Genomic DNA, 23,856 nt, shown 5'->3' with positions numbered 1-23,856 from the left:
CCATCACTCTCCTTCCTGGTCAGAAAGCCCTTACACTGGAGGTGTGTTTGGGGTCATTGTCCTGTTGAAAAAGAAATGATGGTCCAACGCAAACCGGATGGAATAGCATGCCGCTGCAAGATGCTGTGGTAGCCATGCTGGTTCAGTATGCCTTCAATTTGGATTAAATCCCCAACAGTGTCACCAGTAAAGCACCCCCACACCATCACACCTCCTCCTCTATGCTTGGGAACCAGGCATGTAGAGTCTATCTGCCAGACAAAGTGGTTGGAACCAAAAATCTCAAATTTGGACTCATCAGACCAAAGCACAGATTTCCACTGGTCTAATGTCCATTCCTTGTGTTCTTTAGCCCAAACAAGTCTCTTCTGCTTATTGCCTTTCTTTAGCAGTGGTTTCCTAGCAGATATTCTACCATGAAGGCCTGGTTCACACAGTCTCCTTTTAACAGTTGTAGAGATGTGTCTGCTGCTAGAACTCTGTGAGCCATTGACCTGCTCTCTAATCTGAGCTGCTGTTAACCTGCCATTTCTGAGGCTGCTGACTCGGATGAATTTATCCTCCACAGCAGAGGTGACTCTTGGTCTTCCTTTCCTGGGGCGGTCCACATGTGAGCCAGTTTCTTTGTAGCGCTTGATGGTTTTTGTGACTGCACTTGGGGACACTTTCAAAGTTTTCCCAATTTTTCAGACTGACTGACCTTCATTTCTTAAAGTAATGATGGCCGCTCGTTTTTCTGTACTTAGCTGCTTTTTTCTTGCCATAATACAAATTCTAACAGTCTATTCAGTAGGACTATCAGCCGTGTACCCACCTGACCTCTGCACAACACAACTGATGGTCTCTGCCCCATTTATAAGGCAAGACATCACACTTATTAAACCTGACAGGACACACCTGTGAAGTGAAAAACATTTCAGGTGAAAATCGCTGCTGAGCTGTTTATGCAAACCTTCCAATACAAGTCATTCCATTTTGGTTTTAGCCTTATGTAATGGCACTATTTAGCCTTGTTGTTTAACTGGTTTGAAACATTTTCAGGAATCCGATAGTTTGCATAGTGCAGTTTACAGATGCAACTGCTAGCTTTTAAAACTAGGTTATCTGGTTTCAGAGTTCAACTCATCCTCGTCATTGGCCTAAATATTTGCACTTTTAATTTTCAGAGGTGGGGGAAATATCCCTGCTTCTCAGAAGTTTATTTAACTATGTACTGTCATCCTAACAGACAAAAAATCTAACTAGGCTGTAATTCAAAACCATACATAAAACATGCAATTGCTCAAATTACACTTTGGTATGACTTAGCATGATTTAGTAGGATTTTAACTATGGTTCTACTTAAAAAATAAATAAATAAAAAGCTGTATTTCCAGAAAATCTACAAACGTCTGTAAAACGTCTTTAATATGTAACATTCTACTGTATTTTGCCATATCTATAAATAAAGTGTATTATTGTAGTGTTGTGCATTATTTGGGGAAAACACCCAAACTTGATCTGAAGATCTTAGCCTAAGCTTTCTGAAAATAAGACTCATTCTGCACTGTCCACAACAAATTTGTGGTTTAATACACGCTAATGCCTATCTTTAATTTAGTATTAATTGACATAGTATTATCTATTTATGTTAACAAATTGAATAAGCAGAAATTCCATGCTGTGATGTCATGTGATGTTGGATGCTTGAGATAATGATCAGGCTTTTATTTAATTGTCTAAACCTTTACAGATGATTTTATCAACAAACTAAGAGCGAAATCAATCCAGAATCTGGTCAGCCACAAGTCCTCGGCCTTGAAGATCTTCCACGTAGCAACTGTTGCTGATGAAAACAGGCGTTTTGGAGCCTAACATGTTTGTCCCCATCTGTTTCCCCTTCAGCTTCATTGGTGACACAGAGACTTCTCCCTGAGGAGCCAAGAAGCAGACGGCTCATGACTTCTGACCAGGACACGAAAGTTGTAGCTGAACCACAGGTGCAGCAAGTACAAGAGGCAAAAGAGAACGCTCATTTGGTGAGTTTCTCAGACTGGGATTGTGCACACGCAGACATGGTTTGGCTTTTTTGGCTGAATAGATTGGTTTTTAACAGATTTCAGTACTCTTGTAATTCTCTATTTGAGTTGTTTTCTTACACTTTTATACATTTCAGAGGGTTTCTGGCTCCTTGCTCTTTCCTGCTCGAAAGATTGCTATTAAACACACCCTACAGATGAATTATTTTTCCATTTTCTTCAGACTTTTTGTATTTTTGTGTCTACAGTTGTCTTGTTTATGCTTTTAAATGAGGTCTGTTTGCTTAAGCTGAAACTGCTCCTTCTCTTATTGATTTGCATGTTACAACTGCTGTATTTGTCTCAAACCTAAATACTATTATGCAAAAACAGAGGGATGGCATTGAAGTTTCACTTCCCATAACTCCACAGGGTTGCAGATCTTGCAGAATATTAGTGATTATTGCCTCAAATATGATATACTTTTCTCTCTTGTTGTGCTATGTATCTGGGCAGCAGGCTGAAGGAACATTGCCGTTTGCTTAGTTTGATTAGTGTTGATTTCCCACACTGCTAATGCATAATGTTGAAGTGCTTGTAAATAGGGGCGTTTCGAAAATTTCAAATTTAACTGGATGTACCTGATCCTTATGTCAAAGGGCTTAAAGAGAGCTTTCCAACTACACAAAGATCACCCAGATTGCTCAAAGAATGAGAAAGTTATGCCACTTTAAGTGTGCAAGTTTTGTCCGGTTTTTCTTCCACAAATGAACAGCAAAGTTGTACAATTTTGGAGGACGAGAGGGTTTGAAGTGTCATATCTTTCAGATGAGGTATCATTACAAAGCTAGTGAAAAGAACTACAAGAAACAAATCTTACGTCAAATCTATATTTATTTACATATGATCAAATAAATACGACTTAAGACTAGAATCGAGATAGTATTAAAAGCTAAACAGATATTTTGGGGCTCAGTAAATCTTCAGCTTGACCTAAATCAAGTACAGTGAAGAGCACAGAATCTGTAATCAAGAGGAATAGATGTACATATAAATATAAAATATGAATAACCAAGTGGCAGATCCAATTTAAACAGAAATCAAATGTGAAAACACATGATGAATTAATTAAAAATGGTGTTTACAGTCTGAAGAAATATAAAAATAATGGGTAAAAAATAAACATTGAAGTTCTTGATTATTGTTAATTTTATGAAAAACAAATAAATAAAAAAGCAAGGTTCAAAAAGCATTTACTCAGTTACATTTCCTCCTGTATGTTTGTAAACAATGGTAGCAGCCAATCGGATAGCTAGAAACCGACCATGTGACCGTGAGGCGTTAAAAGGCCTAAGAACAATCATCATAATTCTCAGTAATCCGATGATAGAATAACATTTAACTGTTATTGATTCGTAAAAATACGTTTTAAGTCATTTCGAGCTGATTTTACATGATTATAGATAACATAATTATGAAAGAGTATTGTGAGCCCTTTAAATAAATAAGACTTTTCCATCACGTGTGTAACCAGCTAACCATAAGTTTTTTGTTTGTTAGGTTGTTTTTTTTACCTTATGATCAACATGAAAGTTGGGGTGTATTCAGGCTGTAAAAACCTGTTGATCCGGACCAAGTCTCCTTAATTTGGTCCAGATTGAGTCCCGAACCTTGCATTCATACTGTATTCAGACCGACTTCGCCTGGAGTTTTCTGTTCCGGGCCAAAACTTGTAAACAAAACTACCTGACTAAAGATCCCTGCAGTCATTGGCCAGTAGTTAGTTACGAGGGCGGGGCAAAGCAACAAGAGGCAGAACTTTTAGCTTTGCAGTCCTTGTCGGGATATTTCACTTAAACCAATTTGGAACGACTGTATCAAGGTTTAATGACTTGCTGTGCCTTATTATTGCTCTTCTTCTGGGTTTACATCACAGAAAGCCCGGTTATGGTGGCTACTTTAGTTCAGTTCTGCTCCGAGCACTGAGCATATTCAGACTGAGAAAACTCAGAGCGAAGAACTTCAGTCCGATTAGAAACAAACTGAGAGAAAGACGAGTCTGAGAGCACTTCCCGGACCCAGACCAGAGTCCGCTTGGGTGTATTCAGACGGCAAATTTGTTCTGGATTATCAAGGGAAACAAACTCTGGTTCACTTTAGGTGAACCGAATGTGTCCAGTCTGATACATCCTTATTTTTATTGTGTGAAGCCTTCACCACAGCAGTAGTAGATCCAAAACTCACTTATGGTCTGATTTTCATCAGAGAGGTAACTGGTTTTTATAGCAGCGTGCAAACACAAAGGAAAGGACAGCCTGTTTGAATTTTTTTGCTCTGGGATCATATGAAACCCAACAAATGCATACTAGAGTGGATGTGACCGTGAGGAGGACGGCGCTCATTACTCATGGAAATGATTTGTAGGAATATTCATAAAAATATATTGTTATAACATGCAATTTCTTTCTTTAGTTATTAATTTAAAATATTTAACTTAGTCGATCCTTTGCTGCAAAATATGTATTTCACCTGCTTCAAGGGTTGAGCTTTGACGGCCATTTCAGTTATGTGCAGCAATTGGAGCCCTTAATCAATATTTGCTTAGAACACGTGTGTCAAACTCGAGGCCTGTGGGGCAAATGTGGCCCTCCATGTCATTTTATGTGGCCCGCGAGAGCATAAAAGTTTTAATTTCTTAGAAGAAAAAAATAAAAATTGGTGTGTATTTATTAATATCTTGGGGGAATCAGACTTGAAATATCGGATTGGGCAACTATACATTAGGACTTAAACACTGTCCATTAGGCCTGCACAATATATTGCAAATTTCTAATTATCGCAATATCAAGCTGTGCAATGTGCATATCGCAAATGACAGTAAAGATCGCAATAAATGGTTACCTTGAAAATGTTAAAACAATCTTATGGCAGCTTGAAGTATTTAACGAAACAAACAAATCTCTTTATGTATTTGACCAATCAAATGGACTCCTTAACATCATAGACCAATCGGACGGAGCCTTTTTATGTTAGATGTCACATCCTCCAGATGTGGGTCATTTGGAATGTAATTTTTAAACTGTTGCAGTGAAATGGGAATGACGTTTTTGGTTGTTTTGCTATATGTTTATTTACCGCAAATTATATCGTCACCGCAATATTAATCATTAATATTGCATATCCCAAGTGTTCCTCATGTCGTCCACCCCTGCTGTCCATTTAACCTAATCTGACAGAATCAAATTCTGAATTTAAAAGGATTTATGTTCGAGTAACAAGCAAACATATGTTTTCTATGCAACTGTAATTGTCACTTAAAAGGTTATAGTGAATAAATAATAAGTTATTTAACATTAAGGAGTAGTTGTATTTATTTTTCATTACATTTAGTTACATGTATAAGTTATATCTGGCCCTTTGAGGACAGTCACTATGCTGATGTGGCCCTCAGTGAAAAGGACTTTGACACCCCTGTCCTAGAATGTTGAAGCAGATTTTTATGCTCAGAAACCAGTTTTTATTCTACATGGCAGCATATTGGTGACTGGAATTTTTCAACTTTACCCTTCATCTGTCTATGCTCTCTGAATATGAGAGGGGTGTTAAGGACCGGCAGACAAGTGTTAGTTACTTAAACCCTGATGGAGCCTTATCTTCACTGTCATTGATAGAAGACCTTCAGAAGATGTTAAGCTGGATCCATTTTAAAAGGTTTTGCTCAGACTTTATTTGAGTTGATAGTTTTGATCGTCCACCATCAAAAATAGTCTTCTTGCATTCATCAGTATTTCTTCAAGCCCTCGTTAGATGGTTGTATTTTTTTTAATCACAGCAGTTAAAAACTTTTTTTACTTTTGAAAAGAGACATTTATACACCATTGTTAATGCTTTTTATTTCACCACTGTTTCTAATTTAAAAAGAAAGAAACGGTTAAAAATAGCCTTTTTTTGATTGAGAAATTATCAAGATGAGGAGGATATGTAGGAATAGACGCTGTTCTGTTTAATATGTTATTGCTTAAAGCAGTTTTACTTGTTTGTAATCCAAAAATCTAAAAATGTCCTATTCCTGTTAAGATAATTAGGTCTTGAGCCTTCACTGCCTTGTTTTTTTTACTCCTCTCGGTAATGCAGACATACATGCAGCTAAAAGGAAAATCTTTTTGTAGAGGACCGCTGCAGTCTTGATTTTCCTTTTCATTCACACATCCTGAAGTTCATTTGTCTCATTACGTCATGAACCTGTCATCCTAACACCAATGCGGAAGTAAACAGTGATACATACACTGCCTCCTCCAGATGAAATGTCCCGTTTCAACATAAAACAATAAAGAGGAATAAAAATAGTCTATTATATTAGCATTAGAACGTTGACAATCCCAAAAAGTGCTCCTCCTCAGACGGAACTGTCACACAAACTTAGAGATCTGGTCTTTGGTGGAGGAAGAAAGGTTTCAAGTGGACAGCTGCCTGCAGGGACACCGACGTCTTCATCGGGCTGCAGAGATCCTGCAAACCAACCATCAATTAATAAAACATTAATAAACCGTAAATCAAACAAATGAGCTTTCAAATATTTGGAACGTTTTCAATAAACATTCAGCTCACCTGTTCAATTGAGTTTAGAAGGGCTGCTCTGCTGCTGCGCGGCGTTCACTTGCTGCTGCACTGTATGCTCACCTGCACTTCAATCTAGTAAAATTACAAATTTTGTCTCATAAATTTACGACTTAAAATCTCGTGAGTTTGTACTTTTTTTTTTTTTTGGTGGCCCTAAAACTCTGTCGTAGTCATGCAAAACTTTAAAGGAATTATTTCCTATTTTAGGGATGACATAGAAACCGAAAACATACCCTGGTACAAAAACTGTAAAGCTTTAGTGATAATGACCGTATTTTACTGTTTGATCTCCTGGTGTGTGGGTAATAGGCCTACATGCGTCTCAGAAGCATCCATAGTTCATGTGAACAGCCTGCATGGCTTATGTTTCTGCCAGGGCGCCACACAGCCCTGCAGCTTTGATTGATGGTAACATGCAGGACCGCCAGAGCAAAATGTGACCATTCCACCAAATGTGACTGTGGCGAGGTAACATGGCTTTTTTGGACACTATTTTATTAGCCTGTGATTGAATTAAAAAAAAGGACATTTTCAAGAGGAGAATGTGCTTTAGCAGTCGTTGTAACTTGAACAACATTTCAATTTACTCCACTGGCAAAGCTGCTCCAGTCGAGTGGCATCAAGTCAGGATTGCATTAGGTTCTCCTTCTACTTTATAAATCAGCATTTTTTTCATCGTGCTTTATATTTTTTGTGATGCTTCTTCGTTTACTGCTTAATATAATTCTCTGAAAGACGCAACACAAAGCCTCACTTTTCTGTTCATTTCTTGCATTTACTGTGTTCTTTTGCCTCATTCTAATGCTTCCTCTGGCAGAAATCTAGTCATTTCTTGGTTGGTTCATTATTTGTAAACCTGGTGGTTTGCCCCACAAACCTCAGTTTTATTCGGCCACTTCAAATAGGAAAGAATGTGAAGCAAAGGAACAGACAAAAAGTAAGTGGAAGGTCTTCAGGCGTAGAAAAAAACCCATCCTTTTTCCATAGCATTCCAAGATTAGGAAATGGAAAGAGCCTCTTGTCTTTTTCCACTTTCACCTAAACACACTCCAGATTGGAAAGCAGATTGGCAACAAGAAGTAAGAGGCAAATTCCCCCTGATGCAGTTTAGTTTGCTAATGCTTGAGGCTGTAGGTCTCACTCCAAGCCGGTCATGCTGGGAAAGTCGGTCAAAACAAGAATAGTTTCCAGAGTTAAATATACAAGTCTGGATAAAGATGCTAGACTAGAGGATAAAGGACTAGAGCTGGGTTTAAAACTTAATTCATCTGAACTGATGTCTTTGCACAAAACACAGGATTGGTTCATTAAATCCATGTTCTCCGTTTTTAATTTCCAACATTTTCAGTTTTCAATGTAAGAATTGATCATTTTATTAATAAATTTTCCACATTTGTGCTGTGTAAATCCCAACTTATGTAAAAACTGTTTTTCACAACCAAACCATTGGTTTTGGATTGGAGAGTAAGGAGAAAAAATAAATGATCTTTATTAGTATAAAGTCTTGCATCAGTTTATTTCAGGATTTTGTGAAATGGGGAAACGAATTAGGAAAGTTGCAAAGTTCACATTTACAGTCTGTTTTTCTTAACAGAAATGTTTACAGCCTAGCTATAAGGAGAATATCTATTTTTCCCACTAGTGTGGGAAAAAAGCCCCAAATTCAGTCATTTCTGCAGGACTTTCAAATCAAAATCAAAACCCAAATGACACCAATAATTAAGTTAATCACTTGGCAGCACTTCACGGTACAATAAATAACAAGTTGGAGTTCTTAAAATAAAACATTTGACTGTAATAGATTTGACGAAATTATGGTATGATTAGCTCTGCTAACAAATTTTTTATTTTCTTAAATAAATCGGATTTAAATAAAGTGTTTTTTACAAGTCACAATCCCTGGAGTTTCTGTTGGTTACATTTTAAAAATCTATCAATCAGATTCACATGGATATAACTTTATACATTAAAAAAAAACTTTATATATAAATCAAAATCTTTTTTAATTTATTTACTTATCCAGCTTTTAAGATAAAAAGATATAATTCGGATTGCATTTATGAGAAAAATAAAAATAAATCCATCTATTCCTGTTTTATCTCTTATTAAAGATTGTGTTTTTCCCAGTTTCACATGTTTTTGTAAAAAAGATTAATAAAAAATCTTATTAGTTATTTATGTTAAAGTTTCATACTTCTGTACTTCATATATTCTACCTTTTTCCTTAACTTCTGTCTGCTTCCAAATGACAGAAATTATTGTTTTGCATTTGTATATCATGTCTTATTATGTGGGAGCTTTCGTTCAGTGCAAGATTATAACAGTTTCAAGTTAAAGTTTTAGTTTTTGCCGTTTTTAACATGTTCTTGTGACATTTTTCTGATGGTTGAAGACATATGTAAAGATTAAAACTACATTTCTGAGTGTTTCTTAATTCAAATCGTGGTGAATCAGGAGCAGATGAAAAGATGCAGTTTAAAAATGCTTGTAGTTGTTACGTGCCAGGCCACAAGCTCTCTGCTCCGCTCCATCCCGATGCATCCACTTGCAGACGATTAGATCTATGCACATCTTTGTTTTCCATGTCAGAGCTGGCATCTGACAGAACCGTATGTCTGGATAGCTTCACTATTGCTTGCCATGTTTGTAGCACCGGTAATGCTAGGTTGGGGTTTTGAGTCGCTGTTGGCTAGTTGGAGAGCATGTAAATGGATGATGGGAAGGCTTACTCTGGGCCAGCAGTCTAACTCAGAGGTGAATTTTCGATGTACTGCAGAAACTATGTCCTAGAAAACGACACTGGTTTTATGATTTTGCCTAAAAACGACATTATCATAAATAAAAGACAACAGGGAACACTTTTAGAGTAGATAAAAAGATAAACGGAGTGGGACTTTTTTAGGTTTGATTTTCAAAAAGGCCCATCATGGCTGTAATAAATCCAGAGCACAGGCAGACATCAAATTTTAGGAACATTACTGCAGTTCAGCATTAGCAGACATTAAACAGATAAAAGATGTAACAAATGCTGGCACAAACCCTGAACATCCACCTTCCTCCTGATCTAAGTTCATCTTGAGCTTGCTTTGCTGCAGTGGCTGAAAACACAACTTGATGGTTTTGCACCTTTGCCTCAGAATGCTATGCTCTTACGAATGTTTGAATGTGTTTTTAAGCATGAGCCTCTCTTGCTGACAGACTGACGTTACAAATGCAGCTTCAGTCCGCGCGTAAATCCAAACCTTTCCCGCAGACAGGTGATCCGATCAGCCACTAAAGCAGGGATGATCATTTCTCAGCTCTGCACAAACTTTCCTCTGCAAGAGAAAATCATACAGTATGTCATCCTGTCGTAGAGGTCGCTGCTGAGCTGTCCTGTCTGATAGACGTGCTCTGATTGCAAAACAGGGGAAAAAGGATTAGTTAGGTCAGTTAAGTGTCAAAGTAATTTATGTGTGAATGACAGAGTGCAGGTTCCCTTTGCTTCATGTTATTACCCTTCTGGGATCAATAAGGTTTTAATTTAACACTCACATTATATGCACCTTACTTGTTGGTGCCTAAAGTGTGGCAAATCCCATTTTTAGTATGAAACAAACATGGATGTAGAGCTGTGACGGTGTGGGATTTTTGATCACCGCTGGGATGAACCAGCAGGGAGCGTGGTGTAACGGTGAGTTCTGTAAAAAAAAAAAAAAATATATATATATATTTTTTGTCGGTTTGAGTTCATGTGTAAGTCTCTCGCGGGCCGTTGTCTGGCACCGTGCGGAAGGCGGGTTGTAGGAGGGGCCCGGATACTGTGTGGGTATCGCAAAGAAACCACGTTAAAACCACATTGCATCGGAACTTGCCCCAGGCCCTCGCGATTCTTTGTTTTAATTAAACTGTCGGACTCTCTTGGTCCGCAACAGGTCTAAGCATTGACAGTAAATGAGAACTGGACTGAATGTGGCGTATTTCATGTTGATCGTTTCGAAGCGTTTGATTAACAGATTCTCTTGAGCCCACTTTAAATGGAAGGGGTGTGGCCTTCTAACATGCTCATTCCTGATCAGAGAGAATGGTTGCCATGGAAATGTAGAGGAACCAGTCATGCCTTACTGAGAATGTCTGGTTCCATCATGGCGACCGGGGGAAAAAGGGTGACTGAATTGACTTTATTTGGTTGGAACCGGAAACAAGGAATTTTCTATAGGTGATGTCACACTGGATTTGTCCAGTTATATACTTCCGCCGAGATGGGGGTTTCCCGGCTGGGGCAACAGGTGGGGACATCCACGAGAAGAGCACGCTGTACTCACCGTAAATACACATCAGCCGAGACCACTGACAGACATCTGCGCTTATCGACGAATGACTAATGCAAGATACACTTAACGCATATCACAAACGAATCACTGAAGATCGAAATTTCAGTATGACACGACCTTGACCTAAAACTGGTTCGGATTAGGGGAATCCGACTGTTTAATTAAACAAAGCATTGTGAGGGCCCATGGGGGGCGCTGACCATGGTGCTGATGCGATGTGACTTTTGCTCATTGCTCTGAAAGTCAAAATAAAGAAGTTCAATGAATCACCGGTTTACGTCTTCCTTGTTGGGTTTATTCGTACTTATGTGGTTTTAATGTGGTTCATTTGTGATACATCTGTCAAAATTTCACGAAAAGAAACACAACTTTTCTTACCTTTTTCACCTATTCACTTATGCCAGTTTTCATCTGTGAACAATGCGCAAATTGTACGTAGTGGCAGTCTGGTACGGCAATTGGATGCATTTTAATGCAACTGTACTTTTACAACACAACACCTGATAATTCTCAAGGGGTCTGCAACTTCAGACTCTATCCCTCTATCTTTTGAAGAAAATTTCTAACGATTTGGAATCTTCTTTGTAAATATTTTGGATTTTTAACATCGAATAATCGATCATCATAATAATTGCATGATTTATTAATGGTTTATTTTTCAAGCAATCAAATAGGAATCATACACAAAAACAATACAATCATCAGTTATACATTCATACAATAACTAATCAAACTTAGCATAATTAGACATAAAATTAAGTATTGCTTGAAAGGGAGTGGAAGGAAGCGAACTTATATAATCCCACCCCTGTTCTACTGTAACCATTTTATTATTTGTAAATTTGTTTATTAATAAAAGATTGAATCTGCTGTCGCAGTGCTTCATTATTGGAAAAACCTTAAAGCACATATTTTTATCTTCTTGAGGCACAACAGTGTCTAGTTGAATCTTCAGAGGTTCTTTAGTACTGTAAATAAATGCATTTATCTATATAGGTTTAAAGAAAAACAAATAGAATCTACACCAAGATTGTCATGTCTATCTTCAATAATAAAAGGAGAAAAAGGATGAAGGCACACCAAAGTCATGATAGAAACCGCAGCAGAAGGATCTTATTTTGCACAGGCTGTATTTTATTATGAAATGAACTTGTTTTTGCTTGTGTCAAAAGTAAAACACATTAAAGTTATTTATAGAAAAATGAACACTGTTCAATTATTCCAAGTATTTAAAAGCTACATATACAAACGAAACGAAGTGTATTTTTCTAAAAGGTGAAGTTGGACTTTGCTGCTCAAGCTTGGTTTTGCTCAGTAAGAAACTGGACCAAATGTTAACCAAATGTTAACAATACTGTTAGAGGTTGCAGACCCCTGACCTACCGTAGATGCATGTGAGCTGTGTTACTCTGATTGTTGCTCAGCATTTATGTGGCCTTCTGTTTTTGTGTGGCTGTTACGCAGCAAAGATTAGCCTTACATGCACACTGGGTGCAAGTTTGCTATTCCTGTTTTCTCTCCTTAAAGACATTAGTGAGTGTGTGTACTGCTGTGGAACACCCCCCCCCCCCCCCCCCGACACAGACAATAACTTCTCCATCCACACCGATCATGATGAATCATACGGCCGTTTTCTCCCTAAATACACCTTCAATCAGGCCAGAAGCTAACCTTTTTGTCCACTGTTAAGTTCCCTTCATTTAAAAATGTTGAAAGGTCAACCAAAGCCCAGTACGTGCACATTGGCTGATGTCAGCAACGGTTACTATGGCAGCCAACTTGGACAGGAGAGGGGGTCCTACGTTGGAGCCAGACTGAATGATTAGGATAGGCTGCTGGCTGTCTGTCTGCCTGGTCAGACAAATCTTGAAAGATCCTCAGCAAACATGGGTAGAGCTCCGATGCAGCATCCCCATCTTTTTATTTAACCTCCCTGTTTGCCCCAGACTCGACACTCTGTCCCCAGCAACTCGTTAAAAGAGTGATCCATTAAAACTAAAGCTCAGGGGGGCAAGCTTAATCTGTGAAATGCCCGGGGGACGATTGTGAGTGTGCATTGTTGGCAGAAGGGTCATTTTAGCTCAGGTGAGCTTCTCAACAACACCAATGGCTACTGCCGTGATTTTTTTTTTCTTCTTTTTTCCGGAGAATGAGTCAGTGCAACAGTGACAAAACAAAAGCAGACACGGATGCTGAACAGGAGCAAGGCAGCCAGTCAGCTTCTGCAACGTCAGCCTACCCACCAGGGCAGCAGAGCCCCAGTGCTGTCATCAGGTTTGTTGAATCAACCGAGCAGCTGGATCAGTGAGGGGCAGACGGAGTGTGGCGGTACCTGTGATCTGACGCGAGTGGTGGCACATGAGCTTGAAGGAGTCTGGCTTGTGCTTTAGAACAGGGCATCTCTGCAGAGATTTTTTTTAACCTCCTAGCCATGGATTGGACGCAGTGGAGTCTTGTGGCCTCACCTGCAGGAAGCGCTTGGCCTGCTGTGCCACCGGAGTTCAGTGAAACGCTGGCTCTCAGCACGGCTTTAAGTTGCAGCCTTCTGGCGTGTGAGAAATGCATGCTGACTTACTGCTTTGATCCTGTGAGTACGTTTGGCGGACCTGTATGTGGCGGGTTAGCATATGCCAGCACACTCCCAGTTTCTGTCACAGTATCATAAAGATGTTAATTATGCTCTATTTTAAGTATATGGATTTGCATATGTTAAGTCTTTCCTGCACTTTTGAAGGAATTAGAGAAGTCACATTAAGCTGCCATCTCTTCAAATACAACTTTTCTTTTTAGACTAGAACATTATTTTTGATTTAATTTAGCAATTTCTCATATTTATGAACAATTCACCTTCTTTCAGTTTTAAGTCATTATTTCAATGAAATCCTTTTCTCATATCCAAACTAAACTGGTTCAGCTTCATCAATCTTAACCCAAAACATTTTGAACAAAATGGAATAGATTTAGACTTTTCTTTCAGTCTCACCCAGCCCGGGTTTTTTTAAGAACAAACCTGTTGCCTCATAAAAAATGCATACCTCATTAAATGCTTGTCTGGCCTAAAGGTATCACGAAGTCCTCTGTATTTTCATTTTAGTTGTCTGGTGACGCATCTGTCCAATCTCTCTCAGACATATTGAATTGTAAAGTATTAACCCTAGATAGGATTCAAAGTACTTTCTTTTTTAGTCTTTAATTGACTTTGAATTACAGATGATGAATACATCATCCCTTTCTCTTGCTCCTCTGGTCACGTTGCATGTTTTCATGCGTGTTTATTTTTTATTTTTTTGTTTCTTTGTTACAATGCACCCGGGGGTGATTCCAAAAAGCAGGTTATGTGAGTCTCACGGTAAGTTTGAGGCTAAAAAAGTGTACAACAACCGCTTTCGGTTCCAAAAACAGAGGTATGTTTCAGGGTATGCCATAGCAACTCATGCTCTGAACAAAACCTGGTCTGGAGCAGGTTTAGTTGAAGGTTAGTTTGTTTTCAGAGAGGTGAAGCAGCATGGCGTGTCCATTTGAAGATAATTTAGTGGATGAAGAATCTCAGATAATACTTTTTCCACCGTGAGAGGATGATAAGATCACATATGGATGTTGGAAAGATAAACTTTTTTACTTTGATCCAACTTAATTATTTGCTTCAGTTAAGATAAAAAAATTTTTTGTAGTTAAGTCATCTTAAAAATAAAATGTAATTATCAGACATTTATTTTACTTTCATTCAAATTAATTCAATTAAGTAGGTGAAACTTTGGTGCTGCTGTTAGATCGGCAGCGCAAGGAATTGTGGGATACCATTCCCTTTTGCGTGTCTGGACAGATTTGGGTTTAAGTGTGGGTTTTTGACCAAATGTGTTTAGTTGTAGCAGTTTTACTGTGTTTTGCTGAGTTATTTTACCCAGTTATGTTTAATTCTTTCTGCACCATGAGTGAGAGGGAGGGAGAGGATGATGAGTTTATTTAGCACCACTAGTGCTGAAGTTAGTCAGTCATGATAATTAAATGCATGGTATATATTGTAAATCCACACTGTATCTTTTTTTTATTTTATATAATGAGAAATCTGCAGCCTCTAACTTAGACATTTGAGAGTTCAAGAAGTAGAATAAATTAATATGGAAAAATATTTAATTGGAGTAATATGACATTTAGTTAGATAAATATGTAAATTTGAGTTGTATAAACAATTATTGAGTTGGATAGACATAAGAAATTAGGTTGAATAAATTTAATTTAATTACTTGTTACCAATTGAATCAATTCATTTAAGTTTTATAAGTTGTATATATATCATAATGTAATTGGAAATAAGATCAGAAACTCGTGCGTTTACTTTGTGCGTTCTTTTTCTCCAAGCAGAAACTCTTTCTTTTGCTGATGATGCAGCCGTGTTACTTTTTTTAATGGACGTATAATCTTCATACGCCGTCATTAGAATCTCCGACTCCATCTCGCTGAAGCATAGCGCTCTATTTTGTTCTCCACGCGTTTCCATGGTGACTCCGGATATCGGTGTTCCATTTAGAATGCCTTTAAGTACTTGCCGTGCACGCGCATTGACCCAGGGTTACCAAGTTGAGCGTACTTAAGCAAACTTGTATCCGGTCTTTTGTAACCCACATACCCAGAGTAAGCAAGTTCAGGCGGATTTCAGCCAGAGTTCAGGGTTAAAGTCAAGGTAGTTTAAACATGCTTTCTGGAATACCCCCTGATTCCATATCTGGAGAACCACAACAAATGGAAAATGCTGTATAAATAAACTGCTAATAAATGCACAGAGTAAATTACTGCGAATCTCTAGAGTAATTTATGTGGTTAAGGGTATTTCCCCCTATTTTTATTACTGTTACTGACGCACATCAGCAGAAAGTGACATCTTTTTTTTTTTTTTTTTTTTACTGTCTGTTGGGTTTGCAGGAATCCGCCAAGGTTTCAGACCTTAACCCTAACGCGAAAGCATGGGCCAACCACATGTTTAGCCTCGACCAGAGCGGGACTGCTGACACAACTGCTGCCCTGCAGCCATGGAAGGAAGGCTGCGATAGTTCCACTGACCCCGGCCCAGAAGGTAGGCTCTGACCCCAAATCCTTACCCGATACTTTCAGCTGTGCTTTTAGCATTAAAGCGGATGCTGCTGCCATAATTTGAATTGATAGTAGTTGGTCCTTTTGCTTCTTGAAAGGGTTGATGTTGTTGGTTTAATAAATTAAACAACTCTTCATTTATTTATGATTTTTTTTCCCCCAACTGTAGTGCTCTAACAGCTCAGTATTTAAAACTTTTAAAATCAAAATAATCAAAATGGACTTAAATCAACAAAGTTATTAATTTCTTGATTATGTTTCTTTTTACTTTTTCCAAGAACCGATGTATGCTGGTTGCGAGTTAAGACAGAAAATAGATTTTAAAAAAACAAACAACTTGTTGATTAGTTGTCAACAAAGCAACAATTGGTAATTTTTCCCCAGCTGAAAAAAGAAGAACACGGTTAAATGACACACACCCAAGAAAGTTGAATTACAACTCAATAGACGGGTCCTTAAACCTTTAGGACACTCATAACCGGTTTATATAAATGAGTCCTAGCAGTAAAAAAGCCATATTTGCAGCACACCTGCTTCTTCTCTCCATGAGGTTAATGTACTTCAGCCAAATCCTGATCTGCTGAGGTACTAGTTGGACTCGACTGTTGAACTGTTGTTTGTGACTCCTCTTACCAAGTCTTTAATCATTCATCTTCAATTTATTGTCAGACATGAATATTCCAAACGCAGTGGTTGTTCTTCCACTCAAATCAGCGTAATCATTGGGTTTTATGTGGACGGCTAAGAATAGCCTCTGCTGACGCTACAAGGATATGGTGTTGAAACTGAAGTGATTGATTAGCCTTGGTTGGACTCTGATTGACACCCTGGCCTATGTGGTCTGTTACACCCACGCTTACATTTGTGGAAATGTTTTTGAGCATGACTGATGATTTAGTACAGTTGTGCCTTTTTCAGTGTGGTTAAAGACTTGGTAATGAAGTTTGTTACACACACATCACCACAGTCATTCAGCGATGAATCACTCATTTTTTATAATTGGCCTGTTTTGGCTGTTTCAACACTTTTAACACTTAGATAATGATTTATTTTAAAAGCATTTAACTACATTTTCACCTAAAACTTTCTTCTAATTCACTTTAACATTCTATGAATTAAGTAAAGCTTAAAGTGTTCTACCTTTACTTTGTAAATAAAGACAACAAAATTTAATAATAAGGGGCCTATATTATGCTTTGTTTAAGCCTTTCAGAATAAACTATATCCATTTATGTGATAATGTATTTGGCACACTAAAGAACTTTGTTTTTTTTAATGAAATAATATTTTCACTGTTCAATTTGTTACCCAGAAGTAAGACGACTCGATCTCTGAGGCACCGCTTTTCACCCTGTGTGGGTGCCGCCCTTTTCATGACGTCAACCTAGAGCTGGCCTTGGCAGTGTAACGGCGTCTCGCCCACTTTTGCAAAGATAGATGTACATATTGTGCATATAAAATGAAAGTATTTTTGCTGAAAACTGCTAGCTCCATGGCGAAAGTGTGTGTGTTGGCCTGGGGGCGGTGCTGGCAGCGCAGACTCTTCCTGGAAAGGGCCTTACCTCACTTATCTATGTCACAATGGAAGAACTTGTTTTCGTGGATCGGGAGGGGCTGTGCTCAGAGAGCAGGGTGTTAGAGAAATACGGTTATTAAGAAATGCATGAATGGATCAAAATACTGTTTTGAGGTTGTTTGTAGTGAGGAATGAACATTATAAAATACTTAAAAGCTCAAAAACTGATTATTTATGATATATACCTTTAAAGAAAATCTAAAAAACTAAATTGGTGTCTTATTGATCAATTTTGATTTTTTTTTTTCATGTAGATAAATTAAAAGGCTAGTACCGTATTTTCAAAAGTGGTGAGGATCTGTATCTAGAGGGAATTACAATGGTTTGATGATTTTTATAACCAACAAATAATGACTTAACTTTGAGGATTCCTGTATGTTTCCGTGTCTGGGTTTAAGTCATGTATAGCTTTATTTTCAGTTGTTCTGTCCAAGCATCAGGCAGACAATTGAATGAACCACTTCCTGTCTGTCAGATCTGGACCTCTAGATAAGACTAATTTAAATGACGGTCTCCCAACCCACACTGAACTCATCTTTCATCAAGACATAAGTCATTTTTTGACCAAACTTTCATTTGTCAGCATTCTGTTAACATTTTTTCATGTTTTGTTTTTATTTTATTTGCTAAGTTAAAGATCATTATTTTGCTGTATAAGATATCCTAAAAGATTTTCCTTCGTTCTTCAAATAAATAAATATCAGACATAATTGACAGTAAAATGATGGTAAAGTAGGAAAAAAGCTTCCACCCAAACCAAAACATCATTAATAAGAGCATAGAAACCCAATTTGCTTCTGTTGTGGTTAAAAACATTTTAGCTGAAATGCTGTCTGTTAAATCTGTTGTGTTCATAATCTGTTTTTGTCTGTCCTTTTGTTTGAATATTTATTACAGCTGCTCATTGTTTGAATACTAGATTTACTAATTGACTAAATTTTGTGTCCAAAAGAGAACAGAGCTGTTCAGAAAATCTGACAAAAGTAAAAACCTGATAATGCCAAAATGTATGTCTAATATTTTAAATGATCATCTTTCCTTTAAGAACTTAGTCACATTTGCACATACGGTTGGGCGAAGGCTGCATGCAGGCGAAAAATGGGCATAGTGGTACATGACACGCAGGTGGCCCACAGGAAATATCAAGGTAGAAGATCGCTTAGATAGCCTGTCAATTTAACCCATAGTGTTCATGCACATTTTTTTATGGGCATTGTGCGGGAAAAAGGTGGTAGCAAACACTTAAACAACATTTCAGGGTAAGGGTGTAGAAATGGAGACACGGGCACGTTGTACCCTTTGTACTGCGCAAGGGGCCCGTTTGTGGTGTTTAAGTGAGAAGTGCCCACTCAGTGCTTGCAGCCTGACTGTTAGAACTTAGAAAACTAGGCAATAAAAGCCCAATGGGCCCGGACAACCCAAAAACCTGTAGCACCCCTGCAGGTGCTTGTGACTAAGCAGATGTTTGATCCATTTGGGTACAGATATAATCAGCCTTGATTGTTTAAAAAACGAATGACCTTTCTGGCTTTAATGATAATTATGACCCTCCTTGTTGATTGCTCCAGACTTTGAAGCCAGTGAGGACAAAGTTTACAAGGAGCCTCTGATCACTGAGCCAGATGAGCCTCCACCAGCACCAGTAATGCTGGCTGAGCCGGCTCCCGTTGCCTCCATCACCCTGGAGTGCTCCGATCCCACCTACACAGAGTACCCTGAGCCCGGGCAGCCAGCGCACACAGGTGGGCTGGTTAGTGATTGAATGGTGGTAGAATGTTCTCACACACCTCACACACAACCAGTGTGGTACAGAAACAAAAGAGTAGATATGCGCTTTATGTAATAATATTAATGAGAGCACCTTTGAGTCAATCCTGCTTCTTTTACATGAGCTAAATGGTTAGGAAACTAGTTGCTAACGTAATTTCTAACATTAATATAATAACATTAAAGTTAAGTTCATTGGTTAGTGCAGAACTCCCCCTAAAACTTCTATTTCTCTGACTCTTTAAGAGCCATTTGTTGTTTTTATATTTTATTTATTGATTGCATTAAAAATTTCATGTGTTTGGACCAGATAGTTTCTGTCTGCAGGCATTTCTTTCTGAGAACTCTTTTTAATTGGAATATCAACAACAACGAAGGGAGAAGGATTTATCCAAATCCCCAAACACACGTTTTAGTTTCTGTCCTGTTTAGTTCACAGCTTTGTCACATTAATGAACAGCCATAGAAGACATTCAGATCTCACCTGCAGAGCATTTTAACATGCATTTTTTTTATTGTTTGTTCTAGCATTCTTTCCTTTATCATTCATTCCATCCAGTTTAAACTGAATTGGTCTGAACTATGTTTCCCCCTCAGGTTTAAGGCCCTTTTATTCTGACTGTTAAAGACAGCACTGCTGTCCCTTTGCTGAGCAGCAGTCTCTGTTAAGGGTAGACGCAAATTCTTGATGTAAAAGAAAAAGAATAAAGTGGAAATCTCTGCTATGCAGTCAGAAAATGGTGTTTAAAGAGTGTTTTCTATACATGAAGAGACTGGGGTGTGAAGAGAAATGTTAACAGTTTGGGGGGAAAGTTGTCTTGTGTTGGTCTTTCTAGACTTGTGTTTAGAAGCAAATGAAATGAGTTTCCATGTTAACGGATGCTTTCCCCGGTCTTCTGACAGGCAGCGATTGTCTGGCTGACAGCGCCCGGGAGAGCTTGAGAGAACACCTAAAGAAGACTCTAGAGTTCTGTCTGTCCCGGTAAGAACTCACCCCAACAACCAAATGAAAACTCCAGCAGAGCTTTGTGCTGCTTTACCAACGGCACATCACTTCCTGGTTGAACACCGACTTAAAGCACAATTCCTGACTCTCTGCTGTTATATTAAACGACATCGTCTGCAATTTTGTCAAATGTGTTACGTTTTAGAAACACCCTGTTAAAGTTTAATCAAACATACTCTGAGGTAGAAGCAGTTCTACCAGAATGGATGCATTAAAGATACAAGAGAAGCAGACTAACTGCAGAAATCCACAGTTTTGGGGTGCACCCATTAATAGAGAAAAGGATCACAGCATTAAAGTCAATTTAACCCTTTAACACCAAAGCATTAGCACCAATGTTGACATTCTTGGAACTACCGTCACTCCTCAACCGTTTACACAATAAACGTAATTCCAGCAGATTCTACTTCGGAGATTAGCAGCCTTGCTGTGATATGCAACACTTTATAGTAGTGAAGTGTTTACGCGATCACCATGAACCAGCTGATTCACATTGATAGGATAAAGGGTTGAGGAGTTGCAGTATGTCGAATAGCGGGTGTTATATCGATGTCACTGATGTTAAAAGGTTAAACGCGTCTTATCAGCGCACGTGAGGACTGAGGAACAGAGAGACCAGTGGAAGCTCCTCATCTGAATCAGATAGTTTATCTAAATTTACGAACTTTATGGTGGTTGTTTGTGTAACACGAAAACAAATACTCTGTTTAACTCCAAAGGGTTTGGATTGGCTTAGTGTGTTCCAAAGAAAAACGCAGCGTCTGTCAAAACGAGTGAAGTTATTGTCACTGCGACAAAATAAATATTCAACAAATCTCTCTTCCTGTAAAACCAATACTTTCAGGACCTAAAGGGGCTGGGGGGGGGGCATCTGACCAGCCACCTGTTCTGTAATGAGTTTTTGTAGATCTACGGCATCAGACAATCACTCCAGAATGCGAAAGATTTTTTTTTTTTTACTTATTTCCCCCTCCGCCTTCCTTCAGGGCTACTTTAAACGGAATAATTGACAGAAAGAGGCTTTAGTTGGAAAATGCTTCACCAAATCCATGAGTCACCTAAGTTCCAAACTGCTTTCTCTTAGTTTTAAATGTAGAATTCAGAGTTTGATAAAAGTTTCACATTTAGCTCAATTTATATCACTAATTATACAAGAAGAGTCCAAAGAATCGATAGATTAATCATGAATTTTTAAATGGAAATTGAATCGATCCAGTACCGTCTCCCCATTTCTTTTTCAGACGGTTTTTCTTTGGCCGTCATGTGACAAACTAAGCACGTATTGAACATAGCTGATGCCTTAGTCACATGCACGGTGCTGTAGGTTTTTGGGTTGTCCGGGCCCATAGAGGGTTGCAGAGCGGTGCGGCTGCATCTTAAAGGGAGCACAGGTGTGCCTTGCACTTCCCTTGAGGGACATCATGAAAGCAGAGCCAACCATTGCGGTGCATCTTTTATAAAGTCTTTGTTAGGATGATGTAAGTTACGTGCACTTATGACAAACAAGTAATGCTGTTGTACAATTTGGCCTTCTAGTAGTCTTATGCTATTTCTGTGATGCTTCTCATTTAATTATAAAGAAGTCTAAAATCAAGAGACACTTGTGATTTTCTCTGTCAAGGTAACGTTGGGCTGTCTCTACACTATGACTGTCAAACCTCAGACCCCCCCCCCCCCCTTTTAATTTACAGATTGGCTGTTAACCCCGTCACTTTACTGTATTGTTCCATTACTGGCTGTGGATTTATCCTCTAAGAGATTAATACAGGATTGTGTAATATAAATGACTTAAACTAATGTAATAAACAAACCTGCCGTGAGGTTACTCTTCTAACGTTTTCCAGCACACATCCTGTACATAAATTATTCAAGTATTTTAAATGAAAAATCTAAAACCGTTATTAGAAAATATTCTCTTTTACAGTTCGGTCTGCCTAAATTGTTTTCTGTAAACAGACATTTTACGCCAAAATGCATCCCTGTTCATGTCAGCGATGTAATGCTTTTTCAACATTAACGATTAGTCATGGGCGTTTTAAAATGTTACTCCTGTGAAGGAATAAAGCTCCACTCTGTCGGTGGAGCTTCAGTCTGTCACCAGAGTGCTGGGAGGCTGTGTGCTGCCTGTCATCCTGACAGAGCATCTCTGTCTGTCTGTGGGCGTCAGGCGGGGTCTGAATGAAAGCCTTTGTTTATGTCCTCAATGCCTCTGTGGTCATTGTGGTCGCAGAAGTCAGTCTTGCAAAATGAGCGTTTATTCTCCGTTTTCCGTCTCGCTTTCATTTCATTTACCCACCTGAGACGGGATCCTGTTCTAAATCTCCTGAAGAAGGCAGGCTCAATGCCCAGAAGATTCTAAGAATCGGAGTTCTCCTAATGCTGCATGGAAGGATTTTCTACCACAGGGGTCAGCATCATTTAAGACATGAATTGCCAATTCAAAATGTTCCTCTTACCAACTATAATGTGAACGCTAATGCAAAGAACTACAAAAACATTTCCGATATATATATGAAATGTTATTTTTAAACATTTTGGCACTAACTCAAACAAATGCTTTTTATAACAATGAAACTAAGTCAAAGTTGAAATAGGTTTGCAACTATGTTTGAAACCACAAGTAGTGCATTTGTGGTTTGTCAGACCTCCAACAATAGGATCGGATACGTTAGAACAAAAAACCTTCAACATTTCTAAGAACTACACAACTATTGACATGAAAATAAATGAGCGCATTTTGGTTTATTTATCTTTAGCAACGTTATGAGACACGACCTGAGTAACGTTATGGAAGTTTATTTCATGATGATGCTTTTATGGCATGTAAATATAAATGTTTTTACTTTTTATTTAGTTTGCTAATTATGGTAATATACATTTTCCACAACTGGGCAACGTCATTACTAATTTTCTTTCCCCATTTTAAAACTTGTCCACATTTCATATTAACATTTGGCTTAACTTAAAGGAAGTCTGTAGATAACCTGACCTTGCTTGGTTAAGATTGAACAAACTGAACTTATAACTTTGTAAATGTCAGCCACTGCGATGCCTAAAACATAACCCAAAAAACCAGCTGGGCAGTCATAAACGTGTGCAGCAGCATGCAGGCTTTTCCCACTCGCTCACGCGCTCCCGTCCCGCCAACTGACGCTCATTTCACCCCACCGGTCATGGTACCAGCAACAGTTTCAAAAATACAGAATCATTATTACGTTTTCATTTCTCTACGGCAAACTTAGTTTTTTCCTGCGGTGCTGTAATTTAAATCGCCCGTTCATGAAGGCTGATGTGGAAAAGTGGCTGCATTTATAGCTATAGGTGGGCGGAGTCATAGCAACAGCGCTGTGATTGGACCTTTTCCTTATGTCGCCATAGGGGAAAAGAGATCATTGTGAGAAGAGATGATCACTTGAACCCGATTTGTTTTGTCTTCTTTTTTTTCTTCTTTCAAATCAGAAACATACTATCAGACGACCAATCAAGTGC

General features: G+C 38.4%; 1 protein-coding gene across 5 annotated transcripts in view; it reads left to right on the top strand.

The window, feature by feature from the left end:
• larp4b (La ribonucleoprotein domain family member 4B) overlaps positions 1 to 23,856 on the top strand; it is a 52,024-nt gene that overhangs the window by 8,111 nt on the left and 20,057 nt on the right. For 3 of the 5 annotated variants that reach the window (XM_004078792.4, XM_020711284.2, XM_011486191.3), the window contains 4 exons: positions 1,885 to 2,018; positions 15,851 to 16,001; positions 19,163 to 19,336; positions 20,265 to 20,343. In XM_004078792.4, the coding sequence (XP_004078840.1) occupies positions 1,938 to 2,018; positions 15,851 to 16,001; positions 19,163 to 19,336; positions 20,265 to 20,343 (485 nt within the window). In that variant the 5' untranslated portion in view covers positions 1,885 to 1,937. Of the gene's footprint in view, positions 1 to 1,884; positions 2,019 to 12,504; positions 13,205 to 15,850; positions 16,002 to 19,162; positions 19,337 to 20,264; positions 20,344 to 23,856 lie in introns of those variants that run through there. The other 2 variants (XM_020711285.2, XM_020711286.2) reach the window with 2 other exon arrangements.

Source organism: Oryzias latipes, chromosome 17 (assembly GCF_002234675.1).
Source record: "Oryzias latipes chromosome 17, ASM223467v1".
NCBI classification, from domain to species: domain Eukaryota; kingdom Metazoa; phylum Chordata; class Actinopteri; order Beloniformes; family Adrianichthyidae; genus Oryzias; species Oryzias latipes.
The sequence above is the reverse complement of the archived record's forward strand: the minus strand, read 5'-3'. Positions and strand labels throughout refer to the sequence as shown.